We start from the raw sequence: 16798 nt of genomic DNA on the forward strand, positions 1-16798 counted from the left end.
GGGACATAGAAGGTCAGAACGCAAGCTGATTATATAAACAGAGGCACACACAGGGGACATAGAAGGTACACAAGCTGATTATATAAACAGAGGTACACACAGGGGACATAGAAGGTACACAAGCTGATTATACAAATACAGGTACACACAGGGGACCTAGAAGGCCAGAACACAAGCTGATTATATAAACAGAGGCACACACAGGGGACATAGAAGGTACACAAGCTGATTATATAAACAGAGGTACACACAGGGGACATAGAAGGTACACAAGCTGATTATACAAATACAGGTACACACAGGGGACCTAGAAGGCCAGAACACAAGCTGATTATATAAACAGAGGCACACACAGGGGACATAGAAGGTACACAAGCTGATTATATAAACAGAGGTACACACAGGGGACAGAGAAGGTACACAAGCTGATTATATAAACAAAGGTACACACAGGGGACATAGAAGGCCAGAACACAAGCTGATTATATAAACAGAGGCACACACAGGGGACATAGAAGCTACACAAGCTGATTATATAAACAGAGGTACACACAGGGGACATAGAAGGTACACAAGCTGATTATATAAACAGAGGTACACACAGGGGATATAGAAGGTACACAAGCTGATTATACAAATACAGGTACACACAGGGGACCTAGAAGGCCAGAACACAAGCTGACTATACAAATACAGGTACACACAGAGGACATAGAAGGCCAGAACACAAGCTGATTATATAAACAGAGGCACACACAGGGGACATAGAAGGTACACAAGCTGATTATATAAACAGAGGTACACACAGGGGACATAGAAGGTACACAAGCTGATTATATAAACAAAGGTACACACAGGGGACATAGAAGGCCAGAACACAAGCTGATTATATAAACAGAGGCACACACAGGGGACATAGAAGGTACACAAGCTGATTATATAAACAGAGGTACACACAGGGGACATAGAAGGTACACAAGCTGATTATATAAACAGAGGTACACACAGGGGACATAGAAGGTACACAAGCTGATTATACAAATATAGGTACACACAGGGGACCTAGAAGGCCAGAACACAAGCTGATTATACAAATACAGGTACACACAGAGGACATAGAAGGCCAGAACACAAGCTGATTATATAAACAGAGGCACACACAGGGGACATAGAAGGTACACAAGCTGATTATATAAACAGAGGTACACACAGGGGACATAGAAGGTACACAAGCTGATTATACAAATACAGGTACACACAGGGGACCTAGAAGGCCAGAACACAAGCTGATTATACAAATACAGGTACACACAGAGGACATAGAAGGCCAGAACACAAGCTGAATATACAAATACAGGTACACACAGGGGACCTAGAAGGCCAGAACACAAGCTGATTATACAAATACAGGTACACACAGGGGACCTAGAAGGTTAGAACACAAACTGATTATACAAATAAAGGTACACACAGGGGACCTCGAAGGTACACAAGCTGATTTTACAAATACAGGTACACATAGTGAACCCAGAAGGCCAGAACACAAGTTTGATGTACAAAGGTACATAGGGTAAACCTAGGAGGCCAGAACACAAGCTGCAAGCTGATTCTAGTCAGAGCAGTGCTGAATACAGAAAAAGAGGTTGTAGACATTAACTGTAACAAAGGAACCAATCTCCTTGTCCTCTATTCCATCTCCAGGACACACCGGTTCAAAACTTAAAATAAAAAAATGTAATTCAGGTACCTGTTTGGAATTTTTGAAATATCGATACTTTCCTTCTGGGACACGTACGGAACCACCACCACTTTCTTTAAATCCGGCAATCCTGAAAAATGTAGAAAGTATGATTAAAAAACCGCTAGCATAGTACGATTCACCCACCAAACAGACTAGCAGAAAAGGAGTGAACGCTGATGCAAGCGGACGCTTCCAGGTACGAATGAGTGTCGCGAGCCCTGGTGCATCTATGAGTCAGGGGTGTGGCCAAGTCACATCCAGCAGCTTTTACAGGGGGTAAGGAAGGAGATATCCTGATCTGACCCATGAGTGTAGCCAATACTGGCCCGGTCCATGTATCCACCTATCACTGAAGGAGACTGCAGAGGATCAGTCAATCACAGGCGGGAGTGAGACCAGGGGAGGTCGTGGCAGCTGCCACGTGTAGCACTGGGAGGTGTTAGTCATTCGCCAGAATACAAACACACTGGGATATGTGGGGCCTTCTTAACAACACTGTGCCGTCCTATGGTAGAACAGCGGCCCGCACGTCATAGATTGTGGGCATTCTTCACAACACCCGAGTGTCCCAGGCATAACACTGTCCCATCATTCACATACCGTGGGCATTCTTCACAACACCCTGAGTGTCCCAGGCATAACACTGTCCCATCATTCACATACCGTGGGCATTCTTCACAACACCCTGAGTGTCCCAGGCATAACACTGTCCCATCATTCACATACCGTGGGCATTCTTCACAACACCCTGAGTGTCCCAGGCATAACACTGTCCCATCATTCACATACCGTGGGCATTCTTCACAACACCCCGAGTGTCCCAGTCATAACACTGTCCCATCATTCACATACCGTGGGCATTCTTCACAACACCCTGAGTGTCCCAGTCATAACACTGTCCCATCATTCACATACCGTGGGCATTCTTCACAACACCCTGAGTGTCCCAGGCATAACACTGTCCCATCATTCACATACCGTGGGCATTCTTCACAACACCCTGAGTGTCCCAGTCATAACACTGTCCCATCATTCACATACCGTGGGCATTCTTCACAACACCCTGAGTGTCCCAGGCATAACACTGTCCCATCATTCACATACCGTGTGCATTCTTCACAACACCCTGAGTGTCCCAGGCATAACACTGTCCCATCATTCACATACTGCGGCCACAAGGTACACCTGAGACTGGAAATGCCTTCAGAACTTGTGAGATCCAGAAAGAAGGAACAGGAACACAATTTGTGTTAAAAAGACATCATGAGATCTGACCGGACATCAATGAGGTACTGCATGGGACACATTCATGAGGCTGGAGAGGCCTCGAGAGCCTGTGCCAACTAAAAGAACCAGGCACACAGCTTGTGTGCTACGAAGGATGCGATACTGGCGAAGGTCTTGCGCATGTTTGCATTTCACGAGAACTCACAGGCGTTCATGAGATACTGCATAAGGAGAAGGACGCAGTCCTCCGGCTGAGCTGCAAGGGTGCATGAGATACAGCACAAAAAGATGGGTGCCGTCTTGTGTGAGATATTGCACAAGGAGAAGAGCGCTGTCCGCTGGCTGGACTGTGGAAGTGCATGAGCCAGTGCACAAGGAGAAGGGCACTGTACGCTAGCTGGCCTGCATGGGTGCTTGAGGCCCTGCACAGGGAGAAGGGCTCCATCTGCTAGCTGGCTGCACAGGAGAATCTGAGGACCAGAAAACACCAATCTCTTCACTGGGACTGAAGCTCAGAAGGCGAGGGAAGGAATGAGGGATTCTAAGGTAGAGAGTTGGGCCCCCCAGCAACACTGCAGCCGTACGAGTGAGACCTTACCTCACTATTGGCACTGCACAATCTTAGCTTGGGGCCACCTCATCATTAGGCCTGCATGGTCAGAGAGGAGCTCTCTAATATGACTGGACCCGCAAGGAGAGAGTGCCGGGCTCTCATCATTGGGCCGGCATGGTCAGAGAGGGGCCCTTTCATATGACTGGACCCGCATGGATATAGAGCCGGGCTCTCATCATTGGGCCTGCATGGTCAGAGAGGAGCTCTCTAATATGACTGGACCCGCAAGGAGAGAGTGCCGGGCTCTCATCATTGGGCCTGCATGGTCAGAGAGGGGCCCTTTCATATGACTGGACCCGCATGGATATAGTGCCGGGCTCTCATCATTGGGCCTGCATGGTCAGAGAGGAGCTCTCTAATATGACTGGACCCGCAAGGAGAGAGTGCCGGGCTCTCATCATTGGGCCTGCATGGTCAGAGAGGGGCCCTTTCATATGACTGGACCCGCATGGATATAGTGCCGGGCTCTCATCATTGGGCCTGCATGGTCAGAGAGGGGCCCTTTCATATGACTGGACCCGCATGGATATAGTGCCGGGCTCTCATCATTGGGCCTGCATGGTCAGAGAGGAGCTCTCTAATATGACTGGACCCGCAAGGATATAGTGCCGGGCTCTCATCATTGGGCCTACATGGTCAGAGAGGGGCCCTTTCATATGACTGGACCCGCATGGATATAGTGCCGGGCTCTCATCATTGGGCCTGCATGGTCAGAGAGGGGCCCTTTCATATGACTGGACCCGCATGGATATAGTGCCGGGCTCTCATCATTGGGCCTGCATGATCAGAGAGGGGCCCTTTCATATGACTGGACCCGCATGGATATAGTGCCGGGCTCTCATCATTGGGCCTGCATGGTCAGAGAGGGGCCCTTTCATATGACTGGACCCGCATGGATATAGTGCCGGGCTCTCATCATTGGGCCTGTATAGTCAGAGAGGAGCTCTCTAATATGACTGGACCCGCATGGATATAGTGCCGGGCTCTCATCATTGGGCCTGCATGGTCAGAGAGGGGCCCTTTCATATGACTGGACCCGCATGGATATAGTGCCGGGCTCTCATCATTGGGCCTGCATGGTCAGAGAGGGGCCCTTTCATATGACTGGACCCGCATGGATATAGTGCCGGGCTCTCATCATTGGGCCTGTATGGTCAGAGAGGAGCTCTCTAATATGACTGGACCCGCATGGATATAGTGCCGGGCTCTCATCATTGGGCCTGCATGGTCAGAGAGGAGCTCTCTAATATGACTGGACCCACATGGATATAGTGCCGGGCTCTCATCATTAGGCCTGCATGGTCAGAGAGGAGCTCTCTAATATGACTGGACCCGCATGGATATAGTGCCGGGCTCTCATCATTGGGCCTGCATGGTCAGAGAGGGGCCCTTTCATATGACTGGACCCGCATGGATATAGTGCCGGGCTCTCATCATTGGGCCTGCATGGTCAGAGAGGGGCGCTTTCATATGACTGGACCCGCATGGATATAGTGCCGGGCTCTCATCATTGGGCCTGCATGGTCAGAGAGGGGCGCTTTCATATGACTGGACCCGCATGGATATAGTGCCGGGCTCTCATCATTGGGCCTGCATGGTCAGAGAGGGGCCCTTTCATATGACTGGACCCGCATGGATATAGTGCCGGGCTCTCATCATTGGGCCTGCATGGTCAGAGAGGGGCCCTTTCATATGACTAGACCCGCATGGATATAGTGCCGGGCTCTCATCATTGGGCCTGTATGGTCAGAGAGGGGCCCTTTCATATGACTGGACCCGCATGGATATAGTGCCGGGCTCTCATCATTGGGCCTGTATGGTCAGAGAGGAGCTCTCTAATATGACTGGACCCGCAAGGAGAGAGTGCAGGGCTCTCATCATTGGGCCTGCATGGTCAGAGAGGGGCCCTTTCATATGACTGGACCCGCATGGATATAGTGCCGGGCTCTCATCATTGGGCCTGCATGGTCAGAGAGGGGCCCTCACTGGTTAGAGGCGGCAGACCCGAGTGCAGAGAACGGCCCGGGACCAGGGTTCGATTCCCGACGCGGCAGGGTCTTGGACCAGGATCAGCGGACTGATAATTCTCGCATCGGTGCCTACTCCGACCAGAGATCACACTCGGCAACTCTGGGCATTAGCTTGCCTCATCTCCACAACGGCCCCACACAAACGCCGGGGATGCCTGGTTTCACCTTGGAGACCCCCAGGAGGGACTATCTCACAGGGAAAGCCAGGACGGGTTCCCCAGCGGTCTATAGCGCTACGAGGCCTCCGGGTAGCAGTGCGCTTTACAAGACACAACAATTTACAATTACAATTTACAATTTCATATGACTGGACCCGCATGGATATAGTGCCGGGCTCTCATCATTGGGCCTGCATGGTCAGAGAGGGGCCCTTTCATATGACTGGACCCGCATGGATATAGTGCCGGGCTCTCATCATTGGGCCTGCATGGTCAGAGAGGAGCTCTCTAATATGACTGGACCCGCATGGATATAGTGCCGGGCTCTCATCATTGGGCCTGTATGGTCAGAGAGGGGCGCTTTCATATGACTGGACCCGCATGGATATAGTGCCGGGCTCTCATCATTGGGCCTGCATGGTCAGAGAGGAGCTCTCTAATATGACTGGACCCGCATGGATATAGTGCCGGGCTCTCATCATTGGGCCTGCATGGTCAGAGAGGAGCTCTCTAATATGACTGGACCCGCATGGATATAGTGCCGGGCTCTCATCATTGAGCCTGCATGGTCAGAGAGGGGCCCTTTCATATGACTGGACCCGCATGGATATAGTGCCGGGCTCTCATCATTGGGCCTGCATGGTCAGAGATGGGCCCTTTCATATGACTGGACCCGCATGGATATAGTGCCGGGCTCTCATCATTGGGCTTGTATGGTCAGAGAGGGGCCCTTTCATATGACTGGACCCGCATGGATATAGTGCCGGGCTCTCATCATTGGGCCTGCATGGTCAGAGAGGGGCCCTTTCATATGACTGGACCCGCATGGATATAGTGCCGGGCTCTCATCATTGGGCCTGCATGGTCAGAGAGGAGCTCTCTAATATGACTGGACCCGCATGGATATAGTGCCGGGCTCTCATCATTGGGCCTGCATGGTCAGAGAGGGGCCCTTTCATATGACTGGACCCGCATGGATATAGTGCCGGGCTCTCATCATTGGGCCTGCATGGTCAGAGAGGAGCTCTCTAATATGACTGGACCCGCATGGATATAGTGCCGGGCTCTCATCATTGGGCCTGTATGGTCAGAGAGGAGCTCTCTAATATGACTGGACCCGCATGGATATAGTGCCGGGCTCTCATCATTGGGCCTGCATGGTCAGAGAGGGGCCCTTTCATATGACTGGACCCGCATGGATATAGTGCCGGGCTCTCATCATTGGGCCTGCATGGTCAGAGAGGGGCGCTTTCATATGACTGGACCCGCATGGATATAGTGCCGGGCTCTCATCATTGGGCCTGCATGGTCAGAGAGGGGCCCTTTCATATGACTGGACCCGCATGGATATAGTGCCGGGCTCTCATCATTGGGCCTGTATGGTCATAGAGGAGCTCTCTAATATGACTGGACCTGCATGGATATAGTGCCGGGCTCTCATCATTGTGCCTGTATGGTCAGAGAGGGGCCCTTTCATATGACTGGACCCGCATGGATATAGTGCCGGGCTCTCATAATTGGGCCTGTATGGTCAGAGAGGAGCTCTCTAATATGACTGGACCCGCAAGGAGAGAGTGCAGGGCTCTCATCATTGGGCCTGCATGGTCAGAGAGGGGCCCTTTCATATGACTGGACCCGCATGGATATAGTGCCGGGCTCTCATCATTGGGCCTGCATGGTCAGAGAGGGGCCCTTTCATATGACTGGACCCGCATGGATATAGTGCCGGGCTCTCATCATTGGGCCTGCATGGTCAGAGAGGAGCTCTCTAATATGACTGGACCCGCATGGATATAGTGCCGGGCTCTCATCATTAGGCCTGCATGGTCAGAGAGGAGCTCTCTAATATGACTGGACCCGCATGGATATAGTGCCGGGCTCTCATCATTGGGCCTGCATGGTCAGAGAGGGGCCCTTTCATATGACTGGACCCGCATGGATATAGTGCCGGGCTCTCATCATTGGGCCTGCATGGTCAGAGAGGGGCCCTTTCATATGGCTGGACCCGCATGGATATAGTGCCGGGCTCTCATCATTGGGCCTGCATGGTCAGAGAGGAGCTCTCTAATATGACTGGACCCGCATGGATATAGTGCCGGGCTCTCATCATTGGGCCTGCATGGTCAGAGAGGGGCCCTTTCATATGACTGGACCCGCATGGATATAGTGCCGGGCTCTCATCATTGGGCCTGCATGGTCAGAGAGGGGCCCTTTCATATGACTGGACCCGCATGGATATAGTGCCGGGCTCTCATCATTGGGCCTGTATGGTCAGAGAGGAGCTCTCTAATATGACTGGACCCGCATGGATATAGTGCCGGGCTCTCATCATTGGGCCTGCATGGTCAGAGAGGGGCCCTTTCATATGACTGGACCCGCATGGATATAGTGCCGGGCTCTCATCATTGGGCCTGCATGGTCAGAGAGGGGCCCTTTCATATGACTGGACCCGCATGGATATAGTGCCGGGCTCTCATCATTGGGCCTGTATGGTCAGAGAGGAGCTCTCTAATATGACTGGACCCGCATGGATATAGTGCCGGGCTCTCATCATTGGGCCTGCATGGTCAGAGAGGGGCCCTTTCATATGACTGGACCCGCATGGATATAGTGCCGGGCTCTCATCATTGGGCCTGCATGGTCAGAGAGGAGCTCTCTAATATGACTGGACCCGCATGGATATAGTGCCGGGCTCTCATCATTGGGCCTGCATGGTCAGAGAGGAGCTCTCTAATATGACTGGACCCGCATGGATATAGTGCCGGGCTCTCATCATTGGGCCTGCATGGTCAGAGAGGAGCTCTCTAATATGACTGGACCCGCATGGATATAGTGCCGGGCTCTCATCATTGGGCCTGCATGGTCAGAGAGGGGCCCTTTCATATGACTGGACCCGCATGGATATAGTGCCGGGCTCTCATCATTGGGCCTGCATGGTCAGAGAGGGGCGCTTTCATATGACTGGACCCGCATGGATATAGTGCCGGGCTCTCATCATTGGGCCTGCATGGTCAGAGAGGGGCCCTTTCATATGACTGGACCCGCATGGATATAGTGCCGGGCTCTCATCATTGGGCCTGCATGGTCAGAGAGGGGCCCTTTCATATGACTGGACCCGCATGGATATAGTGCCGGGCTCTCATCATTGGGCCTGCATGGTCAGAGATGGGCCCTTTCATATGACTGGACCCGCATGGATATAGTGCCGGGCTCTCATCATTGGGCCTGTATGGTCAGAGAGGAGCTCTCTAATATGACTGGACCCGCAAGGAGAGAGTGCAGGGCTCTCATCATTGGGCCTGCATGGTCAGAGAGGGGCCCTTTCATATGACTGGACCCGCATGGATATAGTGCCGGGCTCTCATCATTGGGCCTGTATGGTCAGAGAGGAGCTCTCTAATATGACTGGACCCGCATGGATATAGTGCCGGGCTCTCATCATTGGGCCTGCATGGTCAAAGAGGGGCCCTTTCATATGACTGGACCCGCATGGATATAGTGCCGGGCTCTCATCATTGGGCCTGCATGGTCAGAGAGGGGCGCTTTCATATGACTGGACCCGCATGGATATAGTGCCGGCTCTCATCATTGGGCCTGCATGGTCAGAGAGGGGCCCTTTCATATGACGGGACCCGCATGGATATAGTGCCGGGCTCTCATCATTGGGCCTGCATGGTCAGAGAGGAGCTCTCTAATATGACTGGACCCGCATGGATATAGTGCCGGGCTCTCATCATTGGGCCTGTATGGTGAGAGGGGCGCCTTTCATATATCTGGGCCTGTATGGATAGAGTGAGGGTCTCTAATCATTAGGCCTGCATGGTCAGAGTGGGGCTCAACATCATGAGACATATTCATGAGACAATGCAAGAGACATTCATGAGACACATCCATGAGGCTCCACATGAGACACATTCATGAGACACATCCATGAGGCTCCACATGAGACACATTCATGAGACACATCCATGAGGCACATTCATGAGACACATCCATGAGACACATCCATGAGACACATTCATGAGACACATCCATGAGGCACATCCATGATTGGGCCTGCATGGTCAGAGAGGGGCCTTTTCATATGACTGGACCTGCATGGATATAGTGCCGGGCTTTCATCATTGGGCCTGCATGGTGAGAGAGGGGCCCTTTCATATGACTGGACCTGCATGGATATAGTGCCGGGCTCTCATCATTGGGCCTGCATGGTCAGAGAGGGGCCCTTTCATATGACTGGACCCGCATGGATATAGTGCCGGGCTCTCATCATTGGGCCTGCATGGTCAGAGAGGGGCCCTTTCATATGACTGGACCCGCATGGATATAGTGCCGGGCTCTCATCATTGGGCCTGCATGGTCAGAGAGGGGCCCTTTCATATGACTGGACCCGCATGGATATAGTGCCGGGCTCTCATCATTGGGCCTGTATGGTCAGAGAGGAGCTCTCTAATATGACTGGACCCGCATGGATATAGTGCCGGGCTCTCATCATTGGGCCTGCATGGTCAGAGAGGGGCCCTTTCATATGACTGGACCCGCATGGATATAGTGCCGGGCTCTCATCATTGGGCCTGCATGGTCAGAGAGGGGCCCTTTCATATGACTGGACCCGCATGGATATAGTGCCGGGCTCTCATCATTGGGCCTGCATGGTCAGAGAGGAGCTCTCTAATATGACTGGACCCGCATGGATATAGTGCCGGGCTCTCATCATTGGGCCTGTATGGTGAGAGGGGCGCCTTTCATATATCTGGGCCTGTATGGATAGAGTGAGGGTCTCTAATCATTAGGCCTGCATGGTCAGAGTGGGGCTCAACATCATGAGACATATTCATGAGACAATGCAAGAGACATTCATGAGACACATCCATTAGGCTCCACATGAGACACATTCATGAGACACATCCATGAGGCTCCACATGAGACACATTCATGAGACACATTCATGAGGCACATTCATGAGACACATCCATGAGACACATCCATGAGACACATTCATGAGACACATCCATGAGACACATCCATGAGGCACATCCATGAGGCACATCCATGAGGCACATCCATGAGGCACATCCATGAGACACATCCATGAGACACATTCATGAGACACATCCATGAGGCACATCCATGAGGCACATTCATGAGATCCATCCATGAGACAGATCCAGGAGGCTCATGATAAAAGACACACATTAGGCCCACCTTTGACCACACTTTGCAGCTTCTCCAGGTGAGGGTGCTCCTTCCCATTGTAGATGACGGATTCTACCGAGAAGATGAGCTTGGGCTGGATTTGGGAAAATCTGTCCAACACACCCTGTGGAAAAGGGAAATAAAATGACAGTCACAGACAGATCACATTCTTATGGAATACAAATATACTGGAAAATAAGAGAGCTAAGGGGGAAAAACACCCGCCCTCGAAAAAACAGACCTGTGTATATCAGTGAAATATGCAAACATGACGAATGTAATATCAATTTAGAAACACTTGCTTTCATCCCGGGGAAGTGTCCTACGTAAAAACGCAAACCCTACTACAATCCCAGGTCCTGGCAAGCACCTCGATGGCGCAAACAGAAGCAGACCATTCCCTGCCCATACACTGAGAAGCGTCATTCATTAGTGGGCTCAGTCGTCTTCTACGATGCCCCCTGTGCCGCTGGATGCAGGCGCTCTCATCTGGGTATTCACTGACGAAATGCATTACATGTGACCCGGCTTCCAGTATACAACATTAGAACCTTAGTTTAAAAGATCTTAAGCGTGTGTGAGCAGGGTGTGCAAACTCGTTAGGCCGCTACTTCAAACCTGCTGCCACCAGCCTGCACCAGGACGCGAGCCGGTATTGGGACGCGAATGCCCCTTGCATGGTCTTCAGACAGGATCTCCTCACTGCGCGACTGCTTGTGCACCTGGCGTCGTGTAGGCAGTTTCAACCCCGTGGTCACGCCCTTCCACTTCCACCACACGCAGTCATTATTTCAAGCTGCAGGTGTCTTTAATTCGGTCTTTAATCCGGACTCCAGGGATGAACCAATAAAGTCTGTGTTGCTCCTGGTAGTTGGTTTTAACCTCTTAAGTGCTGCGTAGGGGCGTTGGCCGATGGCAGCACTACCTCCCCAGTGCTGTGCACGACTATTGGACGTCCATTCAGCACTAGTTCCAATGGACAGCGCAGCACTGGGGAGGGATATTTGCGCCGCATCTAAGGTATTAACATCACTTCAGTCATAATACTATTTTTGTTTTGCGCTGCACCCGTCACCCAACCAGTCAAGTGTCTTCTCTGAAGGGTTTATTCTATCCTCAACAATGTAGGAATAAATACATCCCTGAGCTGCTCCCTGACCGGGAGGGGGTGGAAGCCCTTGGTGGGACGAGGGGTCCCCGTCAAGAGGAGAATCCCAGATGATGAAGCATGCCACCTCGGTGGGTGATAGGATTACGTCCCAATTAAGGGACTCCTCCACCAACCTAGTGAAATCATTTCTTGCGTCTCCTTTTCATACGTATTTTCTTAGACCAGAGGATTTTATGTGTTTGATTGTTACTGTTTAGGATGTAATCCTCGCAGGTCTTAAAAATCTCCCCAGGACCCCCTCATAGCGTGTTGTTTTTATTGAGACCTAGGCCTGTCCAGGACCATGTAGGGGCCACGACCTATCCTGTGACGTGGAGGGGGCACCAGGCCTGTCCTCTTAGTGGGCAAATACTACTGTTTCTCTTCTGGCTGGGTTTAACAGGTACAGAGGTGGTGGCTGCGTACAGGGCTTTGTGATCAACAATGTGACCTGTCCTTTTTAGGTCTTGCCTAGCAGCGCTTGCGCTGTCTCTTCGAGACATGCTGTATTCAGATATGGACTTTAAGGCCCATCTTTTCAATTGGCTCCTCTTCCTGTCTTTTATAAATGGTGGCTTTTGATACGTGCATAGGCTTAGTAATCTCTTCTTAGGACCTCCTTTTCTTCTGTTGCAACCTCCCATGAGGACTGCCCGTGACATGTGTTGTTACCACATTGGCAGGTATGTGTTTTATCTTTCAACGGTACCATGCAAAGAGCCCAAAGAATTTTGCAAAATAGTGTCAGGTGTCCAAATTTTTTTATGTGTCTATAGATGAGTCCAATGTGGGAAATTAAGATGCCCTAATGAGAGCCCACAGAGGCAACAGTGAGGCTTGAAACGCGTCGGTTCAGCGATTGTTTTCGCTGGTTTAAACAAAAGAACAACATAAAGGAATAGGATTAACACCTGAGAAGCATACAATAGTGTTCTAATTAAAGAAAGAACCCTTATTGAATTGTTGGGTTTAAAAAAGAGTTTAATCTTTGTTCCACATTGGTTTTTGTCCTTTATGTGGTTGTATTGTGAAAAGTATTGTACCAGTCTTTTTCATTGGTCATAATTTGGTTGTATTTTGTATATATATACATATGTAAATTGGGTTGTATATATGTTCATAAATTGGTTGTGTAGATATGTGAAGGTCAGATTCCTACCCCAAAGACAATGATGAAATTGAAAAAAAGGTTGATTAAATAAACCAAATCACGAAAGGAACATAGTGTGGTTTGTTGGAAGTAAAATAAATGTAAATGACAAGGAAATTAGGTCAATCATTGTTTATACTTTATCACATAGCATGGCAGCCACTTGGAGAGTCCACGCACCTTTCTTTTTTTCTGCACAGCAATTCTTTAATGTGTAGTGCACTTTATTATGAATATACCTACCGCACTGCACCACTTCGCAGCCGCCACGCTTTATCACACAGCATGGTAGAAATAAGAAATAAACAGGTTTTCCCAGAGCACCCGTCCGTGTCCAATGCACGTGCACGTGCTCCAGCTTTGACAGTATCTGTAGAACCTTTAATGGAGCTCCAGAGCACAGCGATTGTGTTTATAGTGCATGGTGAGTATCTTTGTCAGTCTTTTACCTGGAAAGTAAACTTGTTCTATTTACTGTCCTTGCCTCCCCCGTGGGTAGAGTCGGGTTTCTTTTGGTAGAATTCGCACATGTTTGGGCCCCTTTTCATGGTTAATCCTGCTTGTCTTGGGTTTCATGCCTGCCAACACTGCCTACCTTCGGTCAGTGCCTGGGCTCCAGCAACAGGAATGGAAACTTGCCATCCGAGCACCGGCCTGTCCGTCCATACTAGTAAGCCAGCGCTCAGGCCCAAGGCCAGCCTTAAGACACCATCGTCTCCCTTGAATGGGTTCAGAGCTGTTCAACACCCCTTGAGGATACTGCTCATTTTCTCTTTTTATTTAAATTACTGCTTCACAATTAATCAAACAGCATTCACACTTCAATCTCTCTGTGCCCCCCCCCCACCACAACACTGCTTGTTATTAGTTGCTTTCCGCCTTTGCTGATGTCATAGGTCACCACAACAGCTCACTGTTGCCATTGGCTCCCTGGTCCCTGTACCTACCAGACAACTGGTTGTTAGACCCGGCCTCGTGGCGTGGTCCTCCCTGACCCGTAGCAACTCCCTTCCGAGCTTTCACCGCAACAGACCCCTGAGTGCCCCGTCCTAACCAACCCTTCCCTCCACGTTAAGTCCTGACCCTTCCCGGACTTCCCAGCCCATGCCTCCATCTTCCCGGCCCTTAGGCCCTGTGTGCCCACTTTTCGGCACCTAAGATGGCCGCCTGAGCCAGCGCGGCCTAGGCTGAGAGGCGCCACAGTGGCGGGAGGACAGAGCGCTCCCCGTGAGTGAGAAAGGGAGAAGCAGTATCCTTCACACCTCCGACCTCTCCTCGAGAAGTGGGTTTCGATCGCCCCTCCGGCCGCCCGGAGGGCTGGCTCCATGCCTGCTGTGTGTCTGGGACTCCTCCCGAAACCAACCTGAATGGATCAAAGGGCCGCGTGGCAGGAAACCCCAACAAGCGGCCCCCAGGTGCCAAGTCCCCTGCAGACCAGACTCCGGAGATCAAAGAGGAGCAGTCCTATAACTGGGGATGCTCCGGGACTATCGGGAGATTCGATTCTGGAACAACGAGAGCCCTGCTGGCGTGGCCGCAGCTCGTTTGGCAGAGAAGGACTTCTGCTGGAACCACCTGAGCCCTGCTGAGTGACTCGCGGCTCCCCTGCAACCTTGGAACATCTGAGCCCTGCTGAGTGACTCGCGGCTCCCCTGAAGATCTTAAGCACTCCGACATCGTGCTTGAGCCCTGCTGAGTTAATTGCGGCTCCTCTGCAACCTTGAACCATCTGAGCCCTGCTAAGTGACTCGCGGCTCCCCTGAAGATCGTAAGACCTCCGACATCTTGCTTGAGCCCTGCTGAGTGACTCGCGGCTCCCTGACTTTCCTGGTCCGGCTGGACCCTAAAAGATCGCCCCGTATCCCCAGGCTCGAGGATTGAGAGCTGTGTGCCGGATACGCAACGACATTGACACGGATCTTATAAGACTGTCCCGCTACCCCTACCCTGACCGAGACTCTTGAGCCCTTGCGCTACTTGTAACTACCAGCTTTCTCTGATCATAAAGATCCCTTGAATCACGAGATAAAGAAAACGTTCTTAAGAAGTTACGGTGTGGTGTTTCTTTGTCGTGTGGTGCTTGTGTAGTGTGTACGATCCTAGATTCGAGACTCTCCCCCTGAGAAGTCTCCCTCCAGTGCTCGTCTTCGTACCTAGGGAGGTGGGTTCCAGGGTGGTCAGGTACACTTCCTGCCCTCCCCTGAGGTTGCCTTCCAGCATTGGTGGCAAGGGACGGGATACGAGCCGCAATCTAGAAATCGTACAGTACACGACTAGCGCACTACCGAGCAAAGACAACGGAAGAAACCACCATGAGTATCATCGAAACTGACGCAAGTACGGCATTCCGTGTAGAACAACTGGAGGACTACACACACAAAGAACTAAAGGAATTCTGCAAAGAACTAGGATTCGCTACCACTGGCATCAACACAAAAGAAGACATGCAGAAAGCATTAAAAGCTTGGGTGGAGTCCGGAACCCCCCGCACAGAAGGAGCGGCGGCACCGGGACTCCCCCAGACAGAAAACGGCAGCAGCCCGGTACGAAGCACTGTACCAGACAGGGGCCTATCCCCGGAAGCGCTCGCAGACCAAGAAAGAAGTCGCCACCATGAGCTCGAGATGGCGAAACTAAAAATCGAAGGAGAAATAAAATTAGCCGAAAAGAAGTTGGCGGTCGAACAAATGAAGGTACAAGGAGAACTAGAGGAAAAGAAACTCCAGCGGGAGCATGAAGGAAGGAGACTTCAGCTGGAACACGAGCGAAGCTTGAAGGAGCTCGAAATCAAGGCAAGGAACGAGGAGAACCGGCCCCTGGGGAACCGAGAGACCGTCCACCCAGCCGAGCCGAAGGTCCACATCCCCAAGGATGTGGTCGAAGAGTATTACAAAAATGACGACTTCCAGCAATGGTTTAAGGCCTACGAAGTCGCCATGACCTCCCACTGAGTCCCACAGAAGGATTGGGGGTCCGGATTGTGGGGTCGATTCCTGAGCGAGGAGAGAGACACCCGGCTCGATCCACCATCCTCCGAGCAGACTTCCTACAGCCACATGAAGGAGGCCCTCCTGACGAGGTACGGCCTCACCCCAGAAATGTACTGCAAGAATATTCCTGGCACCACCTGGGTCGAGTACGTAAACTTTTTTAGCCGAGCATTTGACGGATGGGTCAAGGGCAGCAAAGTGACCACCATGGAAGAACTAACTGACCTCATACTATGGGAACATTTGTCCACGAATTAATATTAATAATAATAAAGGATTTTATAAAGCGCCTGGTGACGCCATCTCGGCGTGTCCCCGCGCTGTGGAGAGAGTAGCAGGAGAAAGTGAGCGACCTAAAGGGTAAAGAGGTGGGTTTTTAAAAGTCTCCTAAATAAGGTCTCTGTCTCTGCCAATCTAATGTGCAGAGGAAGAAGGTTCCAATTTTTGGCCGCCAGCGCACGAAAGGAGCGCCCTCCCATTCTGGCTTTGTTTATCCGGGGGGCACTCAGAAGCCCGGTACCCTTGGAGCGCAATTCTCTGTTG

The 16798-nt window shown here is 51.3% G+C and overlaps 1 protein-coding gene across 2 annotated transcripts in view; it reads right to left on the reverse strand.

The window, feature by feature from the left end:
- AACS (acetoacetyl-CoA synthetase) overlaps nucleotides 1–16798 on the reverse strand; it is a 324332-nt gene that overhangs the window by 115327 nt on the left and 192207 nt on the right. For both annotated transcript variants that reach the window (XM_086942682.1, XM_086942681.1), the window contains 2 exons: nucleotides 10975–11089; nucleotides 1748–1829 (listed from right to left, as the gene is read on the reverse strand). In XM_086942682.1, the coding sequence (XP_086798808.1) occupies nucleotides 1748–1829; nucleotides 10975–11089 (197 nt within the window). The remainder of the gene's footprint in view (nucleotides 1–1747; nucleotides 1830–10974; nucleotides 11090–16798) is intronic.

This window comes from Lissotriton vulgaris, chromosome 11 (assembly GCF_964263255.1).
Source record: "Lissotriton vulgaris chromosome 11, aLisVul1.2, whole genome shotgun sequence".
Taxonomy (NCBI): domain Eukaryota; kingdom Metazoa; phylum Chordata; class Amphibia; order Caudata; family Salamandridae; genus Lissotriton; species Lissotriton vulgaris.